A 21,143-nucleotide genomic window follows, 5' to 3' on the forward strand; every position below is an offset into this window, starting at 1 on the left:
TTACATAGTGCGTTTGTATTGTTAGTCCAGTCCACATTATTATTCAGGTGAACACCCAAATACTTGTAAAATTCCATGTCAGACTCACGGTTCTGGATCCTCACATACTGTGGTCAGTGGAGAGGTAGTCCATGATCCATGCTATAAGCTGGTGATCCACCACTGTGCCCTCCGACAAGTATGAGGAACATGATTCTCACAGTGCTCTCATCCATTTCCTGGTCAGAGAGGGGTCTATGTAAGAGGCATGATGACATCCCTTCCAATGCCAGGTTGATAGGCAGTACACAGGGTCTGCTGACAATGGACAGGGGGAGGAGCAGATGACTGACCAGACAACAACAGTTTTACAAAATGTTCCTGAGCTCATGCAGTGATATCCTTCATACAACCATGTGTTCACAAATGTGGTGAACCTCACTCCGTCCTTGCTTGTGAACGGCTGAGCCTTTCCAGGATGCTCCTTTCATACCCAATCATGAAACTATCACCTGTTACTGATGGACCTGTTTACCTGTGGAATGTTCCAAACAGGTGTTTTTGGAGCATTCCACAACTTTCCCATCCTTAACTTGCTCCCAAACACATACAGAGCATTCACTGAGCACACACTGTTTTGGAATCAGGGGTTGAAATTGTTACGTTCTGCCTCTTCGTCCCTGCCTTCAGCCACAGTATCGCATCCTCAGCCCCTGCATTGCCGTTCCCCGCCAGTCCACCAGATTTATAATGAAAGATTCAGAACTATCTGAATACTTTAATTCTGAATATTTAATTATATGTAAATACAATTTGTATCATTGAGAAAATAAATAACAAACAAAGAACACACTGTAATTATTTTGATCAGCTCATCATTGGAGAAAATGATCTGCTGTTGAAACTTCAAAAAGCCCCGGCTGCAACTTTACCCAGAAATTACTCAACGCTCTGTAGCTGCCTGTGTGTTTGTGCATGTTCGGTGTGTTTCACTATGTGTAAGTACACTGACTCAGCAGGCTCAGAATAACAGTTAAGAAATTTCACATTCCCCAAACAAAAAGAGAAAGAAAGCAAACGCATCGTTTGAGAAAAAACATGCCAAGCAGTTGTCTTCCTGTAAGTTTGCAGTGAAGGTCGAACATGTAAACCCTCATTGATTTTCTACTGTTTATCTTTTTCCTCAGAGCAGAGATAACGAATAGTTTCTCAACTGCTGCTGGGAAGTCATGCGTTTTTGTATTTGTGTTTACACAAATACAATGGGGAGGAGGACGGGTCGGACAGCAGTGAGGTGAAGTGGAGGCGCGGGAGGAGCGAGGAGAGTGGATAAAAGGAGGGTGCTGCAGAGCGACAGGCTACACTGACAGCAGATCAGGATCAGGTAGGAGGATGAGGAGGACTCTGCTGTGGCTGCTGGCCTCTGTGGCCTTTGCTGCGCTCACTTCTCTGGCTAATGGAGCTCCACTGTAAGTAGACCAGCGTTACCTTTCCACAATGTCCCTGAGCTTGGATTCATTCACAGAAAACCATCTGTTTGTTCCTGATATTCAAACTGTTATTGGTTGAGCTGTATTAGGAGCAATAACATCTGGGGTTCGCTGCACTGTTGATAATGAAGACAATGATTAACTCAGCCCCAATTCACCGGTCTTACGTAATTAGGAGCTGTAGTCCAGTTTGCACTTTGTGTTACATGAGTCAAGGTAATGTTGTCTTTCAAATGATTCCAGTAAGATGGCCTAAATTTTGAGTTGGCACGGTGTTGTAAACTAAACAAACAGAATCTGGAGCGATGATGAAAAGTTGCATTGATCCCGTGCTGGATCTCAATCAAGATAATCACTAGATCACTCATTGTGTTTGAAGTCCATGCTGGTGCTCGTGGTCCTCATCTGAACAAATATGGGGGTTTGGTCATTTGTGTGAAATGAACTTTTAACACACTATTTCACAGGGTGGTGGTGAGTGGTCACAAGATGATTCAAGGAGCGAAATACGCAGTCAAAGCCACGGTGGCATTTCCACTTGGCATTGTGCAGTAGCTCGCAAAGCAGAAAACTAGCAAAGGTTTATGTGTTTGGGTTGGGTGGAGACAGAGGCAGGGACTGTTTGCATATTCATAATTGCACATACGAGATGAAGGCAAAGAGTTACATCTAAGCCTTTTCAAGGCATGAAGGGATTTTTTTCTTGACCAAAACCTCCTATTTGTGTAATTTTGGTAATCAGAGGTGAGTTTTTAAGGGTTTAATCAATATCTGGAGAGGAATTTTAAAGGAAACCTCGCTCTCATGTCAATACCTGATGAGTGGTTACAAGCACATTTTTCTTCTTTTTAAGAGGTCACATGCAAAAAACTACACGGATCATTCCTCTAGACAACACTCTTAAAACATTTATACAAATAAACAAATACATCTGTTAATCCTGTGTATACAGTCACAATCCTCCATTATTACGTGCATCCTAAACAGCATGTGCTTCTTTCTGCGCGGTGATGACAGAATATTCCCTGTCTCTCTCTCTGGATGCTGCTCTGCAGGCAGGTGATGTCCGCCCCCAACTTGTTGCGGGTAGGAACAGCAGAAAATATCTTTGTGGAGTGTCAAGACTGCACAGGAGGGGACATCAGGGTCGATATCAATGTGATGAGCCATCCAACCAAAGTCAAAAGGCTGGCATTCACGTCTGTGACGCTCACCAGTGCCAAACACTTCCAGGACCTTGGTCAGATAACGGTAAATTAAATACCCTTACTGTGTATGTACATACTGTTACTTGGCTTCATTTTTTTTCATGACCACAAACAAGAGATCTAGGATCTATAAATACACATCACATGCCTCGTCCTGCTCCTCACGCACTGCTTGTGCCTCTACATATTGGTTTCAGGTCCCTGCTGGTGACTTCAGTAAGGATCCCAACATGAAGCAGTATGTGTACCTGCAAGCTCAGTTCCCTGACCGACTGCTGGAGAAAGTCGTCTTAGTGTCCTTCCAGTCCGGGTACATCTTCATCCAGACTGACAAGACCATCTACACCCCCAACAGCAAAGGTGGATTCAGTAGTGCATCAGTGCTGAGAAACACACCTGCCTCTATAACCACAAAAAATATAGCACACTGTCTATTACCATCAGTTTGACTGAAGCATTTGTCTTGTTGATAATGAATGACTGAACTGTACATTATAGCAAAATGAGCCCCTTTTTCCTCTCTGTGATAGTTCATTACAGGATGTTTGCAGTGACGCCCCGTATGGAGCCCGTGGAGAGAGATGATGAAACGCAAACTGAAACTGCCTCTATTGCCATTGAGATTGTGGTAATGTATTTTTTCTTTGAGAAACACAGAGCTGAATGTAGTACTAGAAAGTCAGCGGCATTTGAGAGTAGCAAGCCTCCTGATAAGAGGATAACACAAATGCTAAGCAGTAGATCCTTTACCCACAAATAGCCAAAATAACAAAAACACATCTCCTGAAGCTCAAACTGTCTTGTTCTCCAGAAACAGCTGTCCCACCACATGCTGTAATTATAAAAGCATGCCTCCCTTTAGTGATTGAGTCGCATGTTGTGCACGAGCTCTCCCTACATGGGAAGACAGACATGTAAGAAGTAGCTGAAAAAAGTGTGAATTTAGACATTGAGCAGATTCAGGGATTGTAGACAAAATTATAGTGTGGATTCATTAAATTAATTTGTTGACTAGGTCCACTGTTAATGGTTGTCCAATGTTGTTTAGACCCCTGATGGCATCATTTTGCCACGTGATACAGTCTCTCTGAAATCAGGGATCCATTCTGGACATTACCAACTTGGTGAAATTGTCAGGTGAGTATTTGATCTAGTGTCAATAAAATTTTTCCAGATTGTATTTCTATACATTTTGTTCTTCAGTGGTGAACTGACATTTTAAAATGGATAGCAGGTTAATTCAATTTTAAATAATAATACCTTCAGTCATTTAAAATTATGGAAAGTCAATTTTAACATGTTGGCGCTGCTAATTTAGTAAAAACTGAAGACGTGCGCATAGTCTGGCTCGCTGTGTTAGTAATATTAACACGGTGTGTAATACGGGAGCGGATCTGAATCACGGGGCGGATTCACAAATTATTTTTCACTTTTGTTAACGTTTGGGAATTTGGCCATGACAGAATAAATGTATCTTAAAATCCAGTAGGTGGCAGTAAAGTTCAGCTGTGACATCACAGCCAATCAATTTCAATTTTATTTACATAGCGCCAAATCACGGCAGAAGTTGTCTCAGGACACTTTCCATATAGAGCTGGTACAGACCAAACTCTTCATCTACAGAGACCCAACAATTCGCTCATCTGCCTCGGCTGGTCGACAGAAATACAGTGACTCCGTATCACCATCTTCGTTCATGGTTGCCAGAAATCCTCTGGGGTAGTCTGCACTGTTAGTGGCTCAAACTTTATACTGAAAGCAGTTATTATGAAACACGTGAGGTCTTCATGGGAGAATGCTGCTCTTCTATACTGCCACCTACTGACTGGTGAGGGTCTTGGTCTGTGTTCTCTGAGTGCCCTTCTCATGCCGTGTGTGTGTGTGTGTGTGTGTGTGTGTGTGTGTGTGTGTGTGTGTGTGTGTGTGTGTGTGTGTGTGTGTGTGTGTGTGTGTGTGTATGCAGTCCTGGAGTGTGGAAGGTGGTGTCAAAGTTCCAAAGCAACCCACAGCAGAGCTTCAGTGCAGAGTTCGAGGTCAGAGAATACGGTGAGTCCCTCATTTCCTGCACTGTTAACCTGTTGCATTCACTACTTTTTAGGTGATTGGACACAGAATAAAATGCTTTTCATTTTTCAGTGCTGCCCAGTTTTGAGGTCAAACTGACGCCTGTGAGCCCATTCTTCTACGTGGACAGTCATGAGCTCACTGTCGACATCAAAGCTACGTATGTGATGCTTTTTGTTTGGTGGCTTATATACGGATGCTGAGAACGGCCATGCTATCTCGAGATGACAAGTAATTATTTTATCTTGAGAAAATTAGCTTTGTTATCTGAAGAAAACAAGATAATCAACCCGTTATCACAAGAAAACAAGACCTAAGTTCTCCAAACTCCTTATAATGTTGTCAGAGATCAGGAGTGCCGTGCCAGCATGCACAGGTGGCAAAGATGAAATTGTCACATTGAGGAGTACTGATGGTCCTGCATCAACTCAAACTGCAGCTCAACTGGAGTAATAAAGTACTGCATATTGATCAATGCATCAGACTGCACTTCAGTTGTACTTATTTCCTTAGATATTTTATTATACCATTTAAAACACCCGCCAATGCAGGTAGTTCCTTTTCCAGTTCCCCATTGTTTTTGGTTGTAGCCTACTGGACTGTAAACCCACCTCACAGAGCCGTGTGTAAGTCATGGTCCACTCTTCTGAATCTCAGGAGGTTGTTTTCTCTGACATCTTGTGAGCTGAGAAAATCGGCCTGTTGTTTTCTTGAAATCACAATGTAATTGAACTCCAACTCACAACAAAATGGGCTTTGTTATCTCTTGATCCTGAGATAATGACGGTTTAAGAAAAGAGAGCAAGCACGGCCGCTCTTGCCTTCCGTACTGAAGACACCTGCTTGTATTGGTAGATTGATTGAAGGAGAAAATAAAGTGTGCTGTTTAGAGGTTGTATGGCTTTTTTTAGTCAGTTACCTCTTTTAAATGGTCCTGATTTACTTCACTGTGGCCTTAAATATGTCCTCCTCCTGTGGTTGTAGGTATCTGTTTGGTGAAAAGGTGAATGGGATGGCCTATGTGGTATTTGGAGTTGTGCAAGAGGGTCAAAAAAAGAGCTTTCCAAGTTCTCTTCAGAGAGTGCAGGTGAGCACACATTTGCAGACATGAAGTATTTAGGAGGTTCAGGATAAATCCAGGCTGACATAACAATTTACATATTAAGTGAAGTACCTCCAACTGTTCACTGACTGTGTTTCAAGATGTGTTTTTGCATTATGGCACATTAGATTAATGACGGAAGTGGAGAGGTCACACTGAAGAAAGAGCACATCACAGACACCTTCAAGGATATCATGGAGCTGGTGGGGAGTTCTATATTTGTATCTGTCAGCGTGCTGACGGAGAACGGTAAGAAAGAGGGACTGTGTGTTTGATCATGTGTGATTCAGAGTCATTCAGCAGCACAAAACGCCAAAGTATCAGTGTTATTAGTGTCCAAAAAATAAACAAAAACAAAAACAAGAGGGGAAAAATGAAATTTCAGGATATGTTTGTCCCAAGTTTGTGCGTGAATGTGTTTGTGTTTCTGCACTGACTTACAGGCGGTGAAATAGTGGAGGCGCAGTTAAAAAACATCCAGATTGTCACATCACCGTACACCATCCACTTCAAGAAAACGCCCAAATTTTACAAACCGGCAATGTCCTTCGATGTTACGGTAAGAAAATTCGCCCAGAAATAATTTGGGGCAAACACCATCGAAGTCGTACCACTTTATCCACAGCTAGTGCAGTTTACAGCATTAGCATTAGTTTGGCTTAAATAAATTGTGTTTTGATGAAACACTTGACAATTTTGGCTGTTTGTGTCTCTGCTGGCAGGTTGAAGTTGTGAATCCTGATGACACTCCTGCACAAGGTGTTGCAGTGGTGGTCGATCCCGGCCACAATCTCAACCAGGTGATGGGCTTCACCTCAGACAATGGCATGGCAAGGCTCACCGTCAACACTTTGGCACAGACTGACAGACTGACAATCACTGTAAGTCGCTGATTTTTTATTTATTTATTTACCATTTTTGAATTACATCCTGTTCAATAAAGCAAGCTTAAATCCATGTTAATCATAATTTTGGATGCTCACAATCAGAGCTGTCACCCAACCCTGCAGCTCTATGTAGATTTTTAGCTTCCTTAGCTCGTAGTTACAGTTCTGCTGTACATTTACTGTACATGTGAACGGTGCCAAGTTAAAGACCAAGATATCTTTCTCAACCATTGGTGGATACCACAATGGAGCTACAAGAAGGGTGAATGTTGGACTAAAATTGGTCAAATGGCAATAAACACAATTCCAAACTAATGTTTATTTCTCCTGTGTCTGCTGGATGTGAAAGCAGATGTTTGTTGCGAATGTGTTAGCCAATCCAACTTTCACAAGTCAATGATACGATAGGTGGAGGTTGTGTATGTTGATGTCTGCCCTGTCAAATAATGCAACCCATTTATCTGTGACATCAATGCCTTTATTACACTAGTTGAGCTGTAGTTTGAGTTGATGCTCAGTTGATGTTAAAGTGCCTTACCTCAATTTAAAAACAAAATAAAGAACCAGACATTAACTTTTCACCTTACTCATGAGCAGCTTTTTATTTTAGTTCGTAAAGCTACTATGTGAAAGTCCTTTTTTTCGTGACTCTTGTTGATGGGTGCCATTTAGGATCACACAGCATGACTTTTGTGTATGTAACTGTTTGTGTATGCCTGCCTGTGTATGTCTTTAATTGTAGGCAAAGACAAATGATCCTCTCATTACACCTGAAAGACAAGCTAAGGCCTCCATGGTAGCCCTCCCATATATCACCAAAAGCAACAACTACATCCACATAGGTGAGGAACATCTTGAAATGAAAATCAAGTGGTAAAAAAAAAGGTGATGGTGGTCACAGTGGGAAAGTATGTGTCATGCAGCAGATCTTTTCACTGACTAGCACACATTGCAACATGTCATTTTTGCAGGTGTGGACACAGCTGAGGTGGAATCAGGAGACAATCTGAAAATCAGCCTTAACCTCAACAGGCAGCTAAATGAAGACCATGACATCACGTACCTGGTGAGACATCTCATACACCTTTGCATGTGTACACATATATTAAGTATTTTTGTTGCATCCCATTACCTTTGAGTAAATAAACCCTGATGTCAGATAAGTGCTGATGTGTCAATCTGTGTCCCCAGATCCTGAGCAGAGGTCAACTGGTGACAAATGGCCGTCACAAGACAAGAGGCCAAGTACTGATTGCCTTGACACTTCCTATTACCAAAGAAATGCTGCCATCGTTCCGCATCATAGCCTACTACCATACAGCTAACAATGAAGTGGTGTCAGACTCCGTTTGGGTGGACGTCAAGGACTCCTGCATGGGCTCGGTGAGACACACAACACTGATGCTGCAGTGCACACCCCCACACAAGGGGATAAAGTTATTTTAAAATTTCTAGCACATATTTCTTGAGTATGAAACTGTTTTAACAAATACAAAAATGAATGCCTTCCATTGACCTCCCCCTCATATTTAGTTGAAGCTGGAATCAACGAGAAAAGTTCCCTCGTACGAGCCTCGCAGGATGTTTGGCCTGAAGGTCACTGGAGATCCAGAGGCCACAGTGGGACTTGTGGCAGTTGACAAAGGCGTCTATGTCCTGAACAACAAGCACCGCCTCACCCAGAAAAAGGCAACTTCCTTACTTCATATGAATCTTTGAAAATATTTGAAAGGATTTCAATTTAGAAAGCTATGTATAAAAACCTACACACGCTAATATTCTGATTTGTTAGACTGTTGCTTCGAATACTTAATATTTGATATAAAAATGTCCACCAGCAAAAACACTGCCTGAGTGAATGTTTCGAATGCCATATCATTACCTTCATGTGACTGCACTTGTTTAACTAATATCCTTGTTTGCTTGTATTTTTGTGTGCGCGTGTGACTTCTGCTTTGGTCAGGTGTGGGACATTGTTGAGAAGCACGACACAGGCTGCACACCAGGTGGAGGGAAGAACGGTATGGGTGTGTTCTACGATGCAGGGCTGTTGTTTGAGTCCAGCACGGCTTCTGGGACTCCCTACAGACAAGGTGACACTACTTTACTCTTCCTTTCCATGAATACTCTCCTCTTGAGGTTATGATATTGTACCAGTGAAGTTATTACTAGTTAAGAGAAGTAGGTGTAAGGGTGTTTTATTTTGAAAATTTACCATATTCTCTATACCATGCCTGTGTCTGACTTCCTGCCTGGTTTGATCTGCTCCAAGCAGCTTGAAAAATAGACTAGGTGTGTATACTAATCTATTCAGTCGTTTAGGTAAGATGATGTGTTGAACAAAATTCCATTCACTCATCTTTGTTTTAGGGTCTCAGCAACGGGCACCTTAGAGTTTGGCTACATAAAGCAGTCTGCCAAATACCACAAGCAATAAATGACACAATATGTTTTTGGTTGAACTGACCATCGTCATCTTGTTAGGGTGTTTAAAAGGTAGCCTTAGAATTTTATTGATAAAGCAGTTATCCAGTGTTTTAACAACTGAGGTGTGCAATTGTACATCGTTTTTCCTCACACCCACACCCTGTCCATGTGTCCAATCAAATAAATTGCTTTGATTTATACATCAGTTATACAATGCACAACTCAAGTCTTGCTCCAACCTTTTTGGACTCCGTTGAATCTAACCTGTGTTGCATTTCCAGAGCTGAAATGTCAGGCCCCCAGCAGGAGGAAAAGAAACACTATATCGGATGTCACAACCAGCTTAGGTAAGAGCCACAGCTCTAAACTACCCAATTCCCACACATTCAATTGACAAGTTTCCAGTTCACCCTTTCTTGTACATTCCATGCCTTCTCATCTCTGCTGCTGCTCCACAACCATATTTCTTTCTAGTGAGTCAATATAAAGACCAACTGCAACGTGACTGTTGTTTGGATGGCATGAAGGACACCCCCGTGTCATACAGCTGTGAGAGACGCAGCGAGTACATCGTGGATGGTGCAGCCTGCGCCGAGGCCTTCCTGCACTGCTGCAAAGAGATGGAACGAGAGCAAGCTGACAGGAAGGAGGACAATCTCCAACTGGCTCGCAGTAAGAGATGGGGATGAAGGGATGAAGGGAAGCCCTGAGTGGTTACTATACATGGTCATGCTGGTGGAAAACAATCATATCATTGCCTCCAAATGAAAAATAATAAACTTTTAATGACACTTCAGGTGAGGAGGATGACAACAGTTACATGGACACCAGTGACATTGTTTCTCGGACCAAGTTCCCTGAGAGTTGGCTGTGGTTAGATATCGAACTGCCCGCTTGCCCTCGAAAAACACCAAACTGGTGAGTCAACTGAAACCTAGGCACACAATAATACACTGTTAACTTCATTCATGATACCACTAAGATTTAAAGCTACCCTTCACCTCTCAAAGTGCAAACACCTTTCTTTGTTTCAGTAAGGAAACATCATTTGTGAAAAATGTTCCTTTGCAAGACTCAATCACCACCTGGCAGTTCACCGGCATCAGTCTGTCCAGAACTCACGGTTAGTTTCACCTCTAACGGTAAAACCTCTCTCATCCCTCACACTTACTTTTCCTTCATTTGTTTCATTACTTGTATTTGTATTCCTGTCATCTTTAAGGAATCTGTGTTGGGGAACCATTAGAGGTGATTGTCCGGAAGGACTTCTTCATTGATCTCAGACTGCCCTACTCTGCTGTCCGAGGGGAGCAGATAGAAGTTAAGGCAATCCTTCACAACTACAGCCCTGATCCTGTCATTGTAAGTCTGGGTCACTCTGCTCTGGTGTTTCAGGCCAGATCCAATAGCCATATTTCCATTAAGTGCATTTTCACAGGCATTAGAGAAGCTTGTTGGAAATAGCAAAATTTGGAAAAAGTACATGGATATAAAAAAAAAAAAAAGCAATTTTGCTCAATTGATATTATTAATATTTTATATTCTGAATAGGAGATGGAAGCACATTTTTCAAAAAAGTTCCTAGTTGGTGAACATTTAACTCACAGGATGATGATGAAGAAGCCGTATTCACAGATTGAAATGTCTCCTAATCGCTCCACGCGTAACCTTCCTCACATTAATGCATGAAACAAAGAGCAGTGTCATATTTGTAAGTTCATAAGTGTGCTTTTCCATTCAAATTGATCCTAAAGGAAACAATGTAAAACATTATATACATTATATAAAATAAAACTGATCCTTATTATCCACCCTATGGGCGGGTCTTCATCTTCAATCAGCTACATGTACCTCAGTCTCTTTCTCTGTTTTTTCTCATCTTATCTTCAAGGTGCGCGTGGATCTGATTGAGGAGGAGCATGTGTGCAGTTCAGCCTCTAAACATGGAAAGTACCGTCAGGAAGTCAAAATCGGGCCACAAACAACACGATCTGTACCCTTCATCATCATTCCCATGAAGGAAGGACAACGTCAGATTGAGGTCAAAGCAGCTGTGAAAGACTCATCGCTCAATGATGGAATCATGAAGATACTGCGGGTGGTGGTAAGAGAAACGCTCCCTACATAGAGGGTTTAGAAATGTTCTATACCATAGTAACACTGATCACATAATGCAGTAAAATGATCAAGGCACAATACAAAAGTACTCATTTTAAACAGTAGTGTTTGCTATATTTTGATTGTATATTACTTCATTCAGCTGTTTTTTGAAATGCGAGTGTATGAATAAATGTGGAATGGACTGGATTGATACCCTCTAGAAGAAGAGTCTTCTGCTCTGATCCCTGATGGTTTGGTGTAAGGGTTTGGTTTGAAATTTTGGTTCGAAAAAGTATTTAGTTATGGTTCGGTAAACATCATGGTTTGGGAAAAAACTGTACTTAGTTAAGTTCAAGGGATTTTTGTCATCGACAAAAGTGACTGCCAAGCAAGACATATTGTATTTTGTTTCACATCAGCATGTAAAGATTACTCAAAAATATTTGTGATTTCTAATGTTTGCTCTATCTGTTGTTTTTCCAGCCTGAGGGTGTGCTGGTTAAATCTCCTCAGATTATAATTCTAGACCCAGCTAAGAAAGGCAAAGGTGAGTTTACCTATCAAATAGCTACACTATATAGTAATTTGATAGATAATGAACAGTATTTATCACTTGCTAACTGATCCCCCAACTTGTCCGCTGTTTTTTCCTTCAGATGGAACACAAGAAGAAATTATGAACAGCAAAATTCCAAAGAAAGATTTGGCTCCAAACACACCCACTAGCACACAGATCTCTGTGACAGGTGAGATACATCATAATGTTATGTTTGGGTATGTTATGTAATAGACGGTCAGAACAATGCATTCTGTATGGGTATAAATTGGTATTGTTCTTATTGGGAAATGACTGCCTCACTGGTTGCAGGGACCTTTGCATGTTTATTTGATTGTTTTTTCCCATAGGCTTATAATGTTTGGGTTTTTCTGTTCGTGTGTGCATGCAGGCCGAGAACAAGTGTCTACACTGGTGGAGAACGCCATCAGTGGGAGATCAATGGGGACTCTGATCTACCAGCCCTCAGGCTGTGGGGAGCAGAACATGATCCACATGACCCTGCCTGTCATAGCAGCCACATATCTGGACAAAACCAACCAGTGGGAAGTTGTGGGCTTTGGGAAGCGTAACGAAGCCCTCCAACACATCAAGACCGGTGGGCTCACACAGTATTTATGAGCACAGATAGGAGAAATGTTATTGATAGCCCTCTGGGGGGCACTGTACAGTTTCTGAGCTGGTAGAAGTAGTGTAAAAAGACAGAATAATTTGAAGGATGCTGTAATCACAGAAAATAATGTAATGGGACTCCTCAAGCAGGATCCAATGTGTAAGATTCAGTAGAGAGTTGAATGATGGTCAGTGAAAATGTTGTTGTGTCCAGGCTTACAGAACGAGCTTGCCTACCGTAAAACTGATGGGTCTTTTGCTGTGTGGGCCAGTCACGCAAGTAGCACCTGGTGAGGCACTTAAACATCCATGAACTCATGCGTAGATTGTTTGCACATCCTCCTCTGACTTGGATCATGTCTAAGGGTGCATTTCATGTGCATGCAAATTGAATTATATTATTACACCCTCTCCTCTCCTCTCCTCTCCTCTCCTCTCCTCTCCTCTCCTCTCCTCTCCTCTCCTCTCCTCTCCTCTCCTCTCCTCTCCTCTCTAAGGCTGACAGCTTATGTTGTCAAGGTGTTCGCCATGGCCAACAATCTGGTAGCAGTGCCAAACAACGTCATCTGTGACGCTGTCAAGTTCCTGATTCTCAAAGCACAACAACCTGATGGCGTGTTCAGAGAAGTTGGAAGGGTGTCCCACGGGGAGATGATTGTGCGTGCACTGATTTTGCTTACAGGAATTTTTTTGTACTTGGTGCAAAGACAAAGTCAAAACAGTTACATGTCACTGACTGTCATCTCATATGAGTAAAAACATGTCTGTGTCTCGTGTGTGTGGGCGTGCATGTGCAGGGCGATGTGCGAGGCATAGATTCAGATGCCTCCATGACGGCCTTCTGCCTCATTGCTATGCAAGAGTCTCGTACATTATGTGCCGCCACAGTCAATGTGAGTATCTCCATACATTGTTTTCTCTGTTTCCCTTTGCTTTTATTTCTTCATTTACTGGCTCTGCAGCCATGGGCAAAACAAAGCTTTGTGAAGCACTGAACCACTGAAACAACTGAGCATGTACTAAGCCTGTCCCCCTCAGTTACTCTTGCTAACGTTAGCTCTGTTAGTTGGTTGAAAAAGGCATTGTTTTGCAAAACAGTAGTTAGTCCTTGTGTTATAAACACAAGACGGAAAAATGTTACATCATACTTAATTCATAACATAACATATGCATGTATTTGTTCTCCCCTTGTCCTCCTCCCTTTCTTTTCTGTCGGTGCAGAGTCTTCCAGGCAGTATAGACAAAGCAGTGGCCTACCTGGAGAAACGTCTGCCCACCCTCACTAACCCATATGCTGTTGCCATGACATCATACGCACTGGCCAATGAAAACAAACTGGACCGGGAGATCCTCTACAACTTCGTCGCCCCAGGTGTCGTCATACAGCGGCGTTCTTCAACTAATATTCAGAAACACAGTCTGTTGGTGTATAGCTTAAAAAAACATTGCATTTCTGTGAATAATTACTCTAATGGGCTTATTAGAGCCAGCCGACACATATTATGGGATTTTCACTCAGTGAAAATGGCAGAAATAATAAAATAACAATAACAAAGATATGTTTGATATAATTTAGAAATGTGCCTCATTTGTTTGTGTTAAGTGTTAAACTTTAAAACCAAATGTCAGATTTTTAATCTGCATTGGCCTTAAAATCAATCAGGGACCAAATGACCTAACAAGGAGTATAAGAGTACATATTTTAAGATCAGGGATTGAGAAATTAGTCATGCATTGAGCTTGTTCCAGGTGCAGCATAGTAACAAAAAAGGTATTTGTGTGTGTCTTCCTTAGCGTTGTCCCACTGGCCAGTAGATAAGGGACGTGTTTACACCCTGGAGGCCACAGCGTACGCTCTTCTCGCTCTGGTCAAAGTCGAGGTGAGTATGTCCTACTTTTATTTCACCAGGATGTCATGCTGTAGAAAACATAGAACGGAGTCGTCATCCATGCATCCTCACTGAAAAGGCTCGAGGGCTTGGAAACAAAGTCAGTGAAATGTGTCTCTGTAATGTCGCTGTGTCAAAATGTGAACATTTTACTTTTGAATGATCATATGTTTCTACTTGTCATTTACCAAATGTCATGGAACAACTGCGGCCCACTTTCCAGAGCGCTTGATGATTCTAGATCGATAGCTGAGGCCTTTGGTTGTTGCACTGACTTATGCCTGAATCAGACTACATGATCATTTTGTTTTAAACGGTGGTCACTGCGTCAGAGTTAACCATCACAGTGCCAGAAACTCGCACCGTGTCTTGCTCGGGTGACAGGAAAGACCACAGGCATGACACCTGATTGGTCAGCGCTCAGGAACACGTCGTGGGAGGTGTCACAATAGAGGAGTCAAGACAAAAAATCTGACATGCTGGACTTTTCAATGGGGTGTCGCACCACATGGGTACAGACACTCGATTGTCACAGTCGGCCACGACAAAATCGTCTCATTGTTAGGCAGGATTTGTGTAGTCTGATTCCAGCATTCGACTTAAAACTTGAGTCATAAAAACAAGGGAAAGATTTGAACATGCTGCAGTTTGCTCTGTGGTCAGCTCTGAGGTCAAGTTGTATTACTGTGGACTGACTTTGCTTTATTTTGTTGATGAAGGCATTTGAAGATGCCAGACCTGTTGTCAGATGGTTCAACGAACAGCAGAAGGTGGGCGGAGGCTATGGATCAACTCAGGTAACACCAGCTCCTCTAGACTGTACCTTTATATATGTATATGTATATGTCTGTCTGTCTGTCTGTCTGTCTGTCTGTCTGTCTGTCTGTCTGTCTGTCTGTCTGTCTGTCTGTCTACACACACACAACACATATACGTATTTTTTACATTTTCTAACCCTAAAGTCTTGTTTTCTCTCCAGGCTACCATAATGGTGTACCAGGCTGTAGCTGAGTACTGGGCCAATGCTCAAGAACCAGAGTATGATCTGAATGTGGACATATTGTTGCCAGGCAGGTCAAAGCCTGAGAAGTACAACTTCAACAGCAACAACCACTACGCCACAAGAACATCGAAAGTGAGAGAACACACACACACACACACACACACACACACACACACACACACACACACACACACACACACACACACACACACACAAACACACACACACACACACACACACACACACACACACACACACACACACGTGTCATCATTCCTATTGCTCTTGGTGTCTCTCTTCCACTCATCTGTGTGTGTGTTTGTGTGCATATGTCAATTCCCACAGATCAATGATATAAACCAGAATGTGACGGTGACTGCCAAAGGCACAGGAGAAGCAACAGTGACAGTACGTCTTTTTTTTAATCATCTGCTGTTTATTAATATGTCTTTTCAAAATCTCAGATGAAGCTAAAGGCATTTTTATAACCTTGTGTGGACTGTATTATTAAAGATTCCACATTATGCTCATTTTCAGGTTCATACTTTCTTTAGGTGTCTGCGAGAAGATGTTCACATGTTTTAGGCTTCAAAAAACACTTTATCCTGCTCTATTCATCCTCGGTATAAAACACATGCTTCTTTTTTTGGGGTTTGTTTTTGGCTCCCGCAGACCTGAGCAGGCACCGGCCATCGTGGTTCTGCATCAACTGTGCTGTGTTTGTTGTTTTTTGCAGCCATGGCTGTGCTGGGGGCGTGGCTGAGGGCAGTGACTGTATGACGTCACCTTACAGATGTACTGATGGCTTGTTTAAAGGCACAGCTCCTGAATGTGTTGTGTTCATTTGTCAGGGGATTGAGCGTTTTGATAATTTCACAGTATTTATATATGACCTAGAGCTGACTTATAATCATGAAATATGGAAATCATCGTTTCTACAGTGTGGAACCTTGAAAACACCTATTAGATGTCTATGAGCTTATCATATTAAGATGTACTTTCATCCGTGTGACAGATGGTGTCGCTGTATTACGCTCTGCCTAAAGAAAAGGAAAGTGACTGTCAGAAGTTCAACATGTCAGTGCAGCTCCTGCCAGGTAATTTGTCTTTACTCTTGTTTATTTTATCTGTTAGTCTGATTGTTTGGGTCTGTTTTGTATGCTTATTTACACGTCACTTTTTCCTGTCGTCGAGCCTGCCGAGTATTTTTGTTTTTCCAGGAAACAGATGAACTTAATGCTCATCAAATGTTTTGCTCCTGCAGAGAAACTGGATGAGGATACGAAGACATACAAGCTGAGAATAGAGGTTTTGTGAGTACAATCGAGAAACCATACTGACGAGCGTTACAGGATCATGATGTTTTCTAACAAGCAGTGGCCCTTACATTACTTCACTTCTTCCTCTTTCCATTTCTGTTGTTCTCATTTTGATTGTTACACCCTGCTATGCATTCTCACACTGCTTCAGAAAAATTTTAACTTTTCCTTCAACATCTTTGAATGAGTTCTCACTCCTATTTAAACTGCCCATTGTTTATTTATTGTAATTATCTTTGCTGTCCAGGTATTTGGACAGGGATCACGATGCAACCATGTCAATCTTGGATATCGGCTTGTTAACTGGCTTCACCGTTGACACAAAAGACCTGGACTTGGTAAGAGCTTTTACAGATGTGTACAGTTCAAAGTCAGTGTTTATGGTTAGAAGAAACAAGATGTGGTGTGGTTTGGTTGTCTGATGTGTGTGTCCGTGTTTGTGTGCGTGTAGTTGTCCAAAGGACGTGCCCGCACCATTGCGAAATATGAGATGAACACATTGCTGTCAGAAAGAGGCTCGCTCATCATCTACCTGGATAAGGTCAGATATCACAACATCGCTTTTTCTCTCTGCTTTGTTCTTTCTTCATCTTTGTCTCACCTTTGCTTTCCATCCTTCCACAGGTTTCTCACGAACGACCAGAAGAGATCACGTTCAGGATCCACCAGACGCTGAAAGTGGGCGTCTTACAGCCAGCTGCTGTGTCTGTCTATGAATACTATGAACGTAAGCGTCAGATACAAACATACGGGGCTCTATTTTCGACTCTGCCGCCAGGCGCGGCGCAGGCTGCGCACCCAGCACAGTGGCATTTTCGTGCAGCGCAGGCAGGCGCACAGCGCACTTGGTATTTTGGTAAACCGAGGCGTACAGAGGTGTGCCATGGGCGTTGGGGCGCAGTAGGGGGAGGTGTCGGCATAATAAGCCGGGGCATTTGGATTTTCGTCCATTTCGGTCTGCGCCAGCTGCGCAAAAGTGTGCTGAGGGCTGGCCACCTCAGACCTGGTCAACTCTGTGCGCCAGCTGTGCACCGCCGGGCAAGTGGATTTTCATAAACTGGCGGAGTCGTGCGCTCACGTCACCAACACCTCACAGTCAGGTTTCCTCAGTTTCTAGCATTTCACTGCGATCAATTTTTAGCAACAGCCGCAATTCAATGCAACTATCTGAGTCAGCACATACAGTCAGACCTAAATTTGTATATTTTGATCCGTATCTCATCTGACCACATCGCAAGCGCTTTCGGCACGCGTAATGGTCACTCAACCTGACCGAATGTACACAGGTGAAACAGGGATGTCTGGTGGTCTGTGACTCAAATTGCCTGGTGACAAACGTGTATGCCACTTTCCCCGGGTCGGCACATGACTCGTTCATCGTGGGGAATTCTAGCATCCCTACAGTCTGTCAGGGGGACACCCCTCTGGATGGGTGGCTGCTAGGTGATATGTAATATGGAACAGAATATAAAACTATATATATATACTGAGAAAAAATAAACAGTTTATACAATCGGGTGTGCAAAGTAATACAAACGGATGTCATGAGACATGAGTGACGTCAGTCTCCTCCTGGGAGAAGTTTGGGCGTTGGACACTTTCCTGCGCGCTCAGTCATCCTCGAAACTTGCCATGCGCCTCGCCAGCGGCGTATTTAAAGGTGTGGAGAAGAGCTGGTGTGAAGATTTGACTCAGCTGTGTCAAGAGAAGGAGGAGGAGACGCGCGGCGCAGCGCACGAAAATACCAAAGTCTGCGCCGCCACGCCCCATCGGCGAAGTGGACCTGACTTTGCGCCGCGCCTGCGGCGGAGTCGAAAATAGAGCCCACGGTGTCTGCATGAGTTTCAAGACGTCAGAGTGGATAACACAGTGGATAAGAAGGCATCAGTGCATTCTCAAACTGTTTAATGTACATTTTCTGATGCACTGCAGTTAGCAGAAAGTATGTTTCAACTATCTTTCTTTCCCAATGCAGAAACACCTTGTGTAAAGTTCTACCACCCAGAGAGGAGAGCTGGACATCTGATGCAACTTTGTAGAAATAATGAATGCACATGTGCTGAAGGTAAACAGGACGATGGGTAACTGACAACCTTATTCTAAATGCTGCAAACATAAAATTGTGAGATATAAAATTCTCGAATGAACACCAAAACACAACACTAACTTCAAAGTGCTTCATATAATTTAAAGCTGAAATAAGATTAAACAAGATTAAACGTCTGCAGCCATACCATTGGCTATGCTCAGTAGCACGCTAACATGCTAAAAAAATGACAATTCTAACAGTGTGATGCTTATCAGATATAATCATTACCATTGACCACATCTTAATTTGAAAACACCGGCCAAATTAAGTTTCTTACAGGATCTTTCATGATAAAGAATAAGTCACGAACATTCAGTTGTGAGTTCGATGCAGCTGCTCATCAGCTCATCCACATACACACATCCACATGTGCTCATTTAATTGTGCCATCCGTTGTATATTTATTTGGAGCCTGTTGTGTTCTTCCAGAGAACTGCAGTATGCAGAAGAAGGGCAAAATCAGCAATGACCAGCGCACAGCTAAGGCCTGTGAGACTACTCCGACCAGCAAAATCGATTTTGGTAAGATGGTGTGAACAAACTGCATTTATATAGAGCTTTGCTTTTATCAATTATTACTGAGAGAGTGATCAAACAATCTGCAACTTGTCTGTCTTCAGTGTACAAAGTGAGACTGGAAGAATTTACAGACGGTTTGTCCACTGACATTTACACAGTGCGAGTACAGGAAGTCGTCAAAGAAGGTGGGTATTGGAAGGTGCGCTGAAAATGTGCTATCCCCTGATGTTTTCCACAAAGTGTTAATTAGGTGCGGTGACAACATTTTTTTTTTGGCTCTTTCTGACATTTTATGGGCATTTTGTATCTCAAAATGTCAGTCAGTCAGTCAGTCAGACAGAAATGTTCTTTGCCAAGATTGATACCACTCACTTGCTTGTACGCTTAATATTAAACTACCACTTACAGCCTTAGCCTGCATCACCAGGCAACCAGTGGATACTCCGGGCAGGAACTAGTCCTGTTCAAGACATTGTCCAGCAACCACCCGTAAAATGGCAAATTATTGTTTTTACACTTAAACTTTCTGCACATCTTATTTTGTATGGATTAAACTAATGAGATTACAGGTGCTGCTCGGTGGATTTTGGTGCTTTTTGGACAGAGCCAGGATAACTGTTTCCAGTATTCATGATAAGATAAATTAGCCAGCTGCTGGCTGTAGCTTAATATTTACTGAATGTGCAACTATTCCTTTAAGCATGATTCCACTCGGAATATGTGAGAGTACAGCAGTAATATTTTGCACTGCACCTTTAGCTATGCATGTCATCCTTAAGTGCCCTCTCTCTCTCTCTCTCTCTCTCTCTCTCTCTCTCCCTCTCTCTCTCTCTCTCTCTCTCTCTCTCTCTCTCTCCTGCATTTTCATTCCAGGAAGCTATGATGTGGGCCCTCAGGGTAAACTGCGTGTATTCCTCAGTTATCCACACTGCAGGGAGGCTTTAGACCTGATAAGAGGCAAAACCTACCTTATCATGGGCACATCCAAAGATATTCACAGAGATGAAGAAAATGGATTGTAAGTTTTAAACATTTAAGTTCACCTTGGAGTGATTAAATGAACTGTGCTCTTTAATGTGCAGGGTTTCTCAGTCGGAGGGAGAGTCGTGCTTTTTCATGTTGTATATCCAGCATGTTACAGATAGCTGGCCTCATGAAGACCCAATGCATTTTTCACTTTGCTCTTCTCAGGCATCAGTATGTACTTGGTGAGAGAACCTGGATCGAGTACTGGCCCACAGACGCAGAGTGTCAGAATGACGAATACAGACCTACCTGTCTGGGCATGGAGGAGCTGGTCCAGCAGTATGCACTCTTTGGATGTCAGCAGTAGTGAAACTCAAGGAGATAAAATGTTCTTTTCAAATTGTTTTTATTTTACATTGTTATTATCAAGATATTATGTAAAACTTTCACTGCTACAAGATATAAGGGCTGGAAAAGTCACAATGTTACACTGCATTGATTAAAATGTCATGATCTTCATCTCATTGTCTTTGTCTTATTTACGAATTAACTCTTGGCTAATGTAGAAAGTCACACAAATAGTGATCACTGTTGTGTTGATTACTACACAATAAGCTTTGATAAATTCAACTAGAAGAATTTAATAAAGGTTGATAAAGTTGACGTCAGTGGATTCAAGTTTAGCCACGTAAAATGAACATGAACATATTTCAAATCCTCAGTAACTGAATCAGAAAAAGAAATTTCACTAATTTATACATCTAACCAACCTGATCAGATTATTTATAACATCGGTCATCTGCAAAATCGTTTGCGATTGACTCGATATTCACATGGAAGAAGAGAAGGAGGCCCTTCTGTTCAGTTCAGACTGTGATTCGCTTCTCTGGTTGCATGGCAGATCGTGATTGGTTAAATGAGGTGTCATTTGAA

The 21,143-nt window shown here is 42.4% G+C and overlaps 1 protein-coding gene across 1 annotated transcript; it reads left to right on the top strand.

Moving 5' to 3' along the window:
* The first annotated feature begins 1,371 nt into the window (after positions 1–1,371).
* Positions 1,372–20,577, top strand: LOC139339928 (complement C3-like). Its single transcript, XM_070975387.1, has 43 exons — positions 1,372–1,448; positions 2,525–2,720; positions 2,875–3,037; positions 3,208–3,305; positions 3,726–3,814; positions 4,641–4,723; positions 4,814–4,901; positions 5,726–5,828; positions 5,972–6,092; positions 6,287–6,402; positions 6,566–6,724; positions 7,473–7,572; positions 7,702–7,796; positions 7,922–8,113; positions 8,264–8,419; positions 8,694–8,823; positions 9,439–9,504; positions 9,632–9,829; positions 9,955–10,075; positions 10,192–10,280; positions 10,380–10,519; positions 11,049–11,261; positions 11,741–11,804; positions 11,914–12,003; positions 12,205–12,411; positions 12,640–12,715; positions 12,923–13,082; positions 13,223–13,318; positions 13,647–13,797; positions 14,220–14,305; positions 15,034–15,111; positions 15,294–15,449; positions 15,663–15,725; positions 16,333–16,414; positions 16,582–16,630; positions 16,884–16,974; positions 17,088–17,177; positions 17,261–17,363; positions 18,612–18,701; positions 19,155–19,247; positions 19,346–19,429; positions 20,118–20,262; positions 20,436–20,577. The coding sequence occupies exons 1-43, from the start codon at positions 1,372–1,374 to the stop codon at positions 20,575–20,577; spliced, it is 4,989 nt and encodes a 1,662-aa protein (XP_070831488.1).
* The last annotated feature ends 566 nt before the right edge of the window (positions 20,578–21,143 follow it).

Source organism: Chaetodon trifascialis, chromosome 2 (assembly GCF_039877785.1).
Source record: "Chaetodon trifascialis isolate fChaTrf1 chromosome 2, fChaTrf1.hap1, whole genome shotgun sequence".
NCBI classification, from domain to species: Eukaryota; Metazoa; Chordata; class Actinopteri; order Chaetodontiformes; family Chaetodontidae; genus Chaetodon; species Chaetodon trifascialis.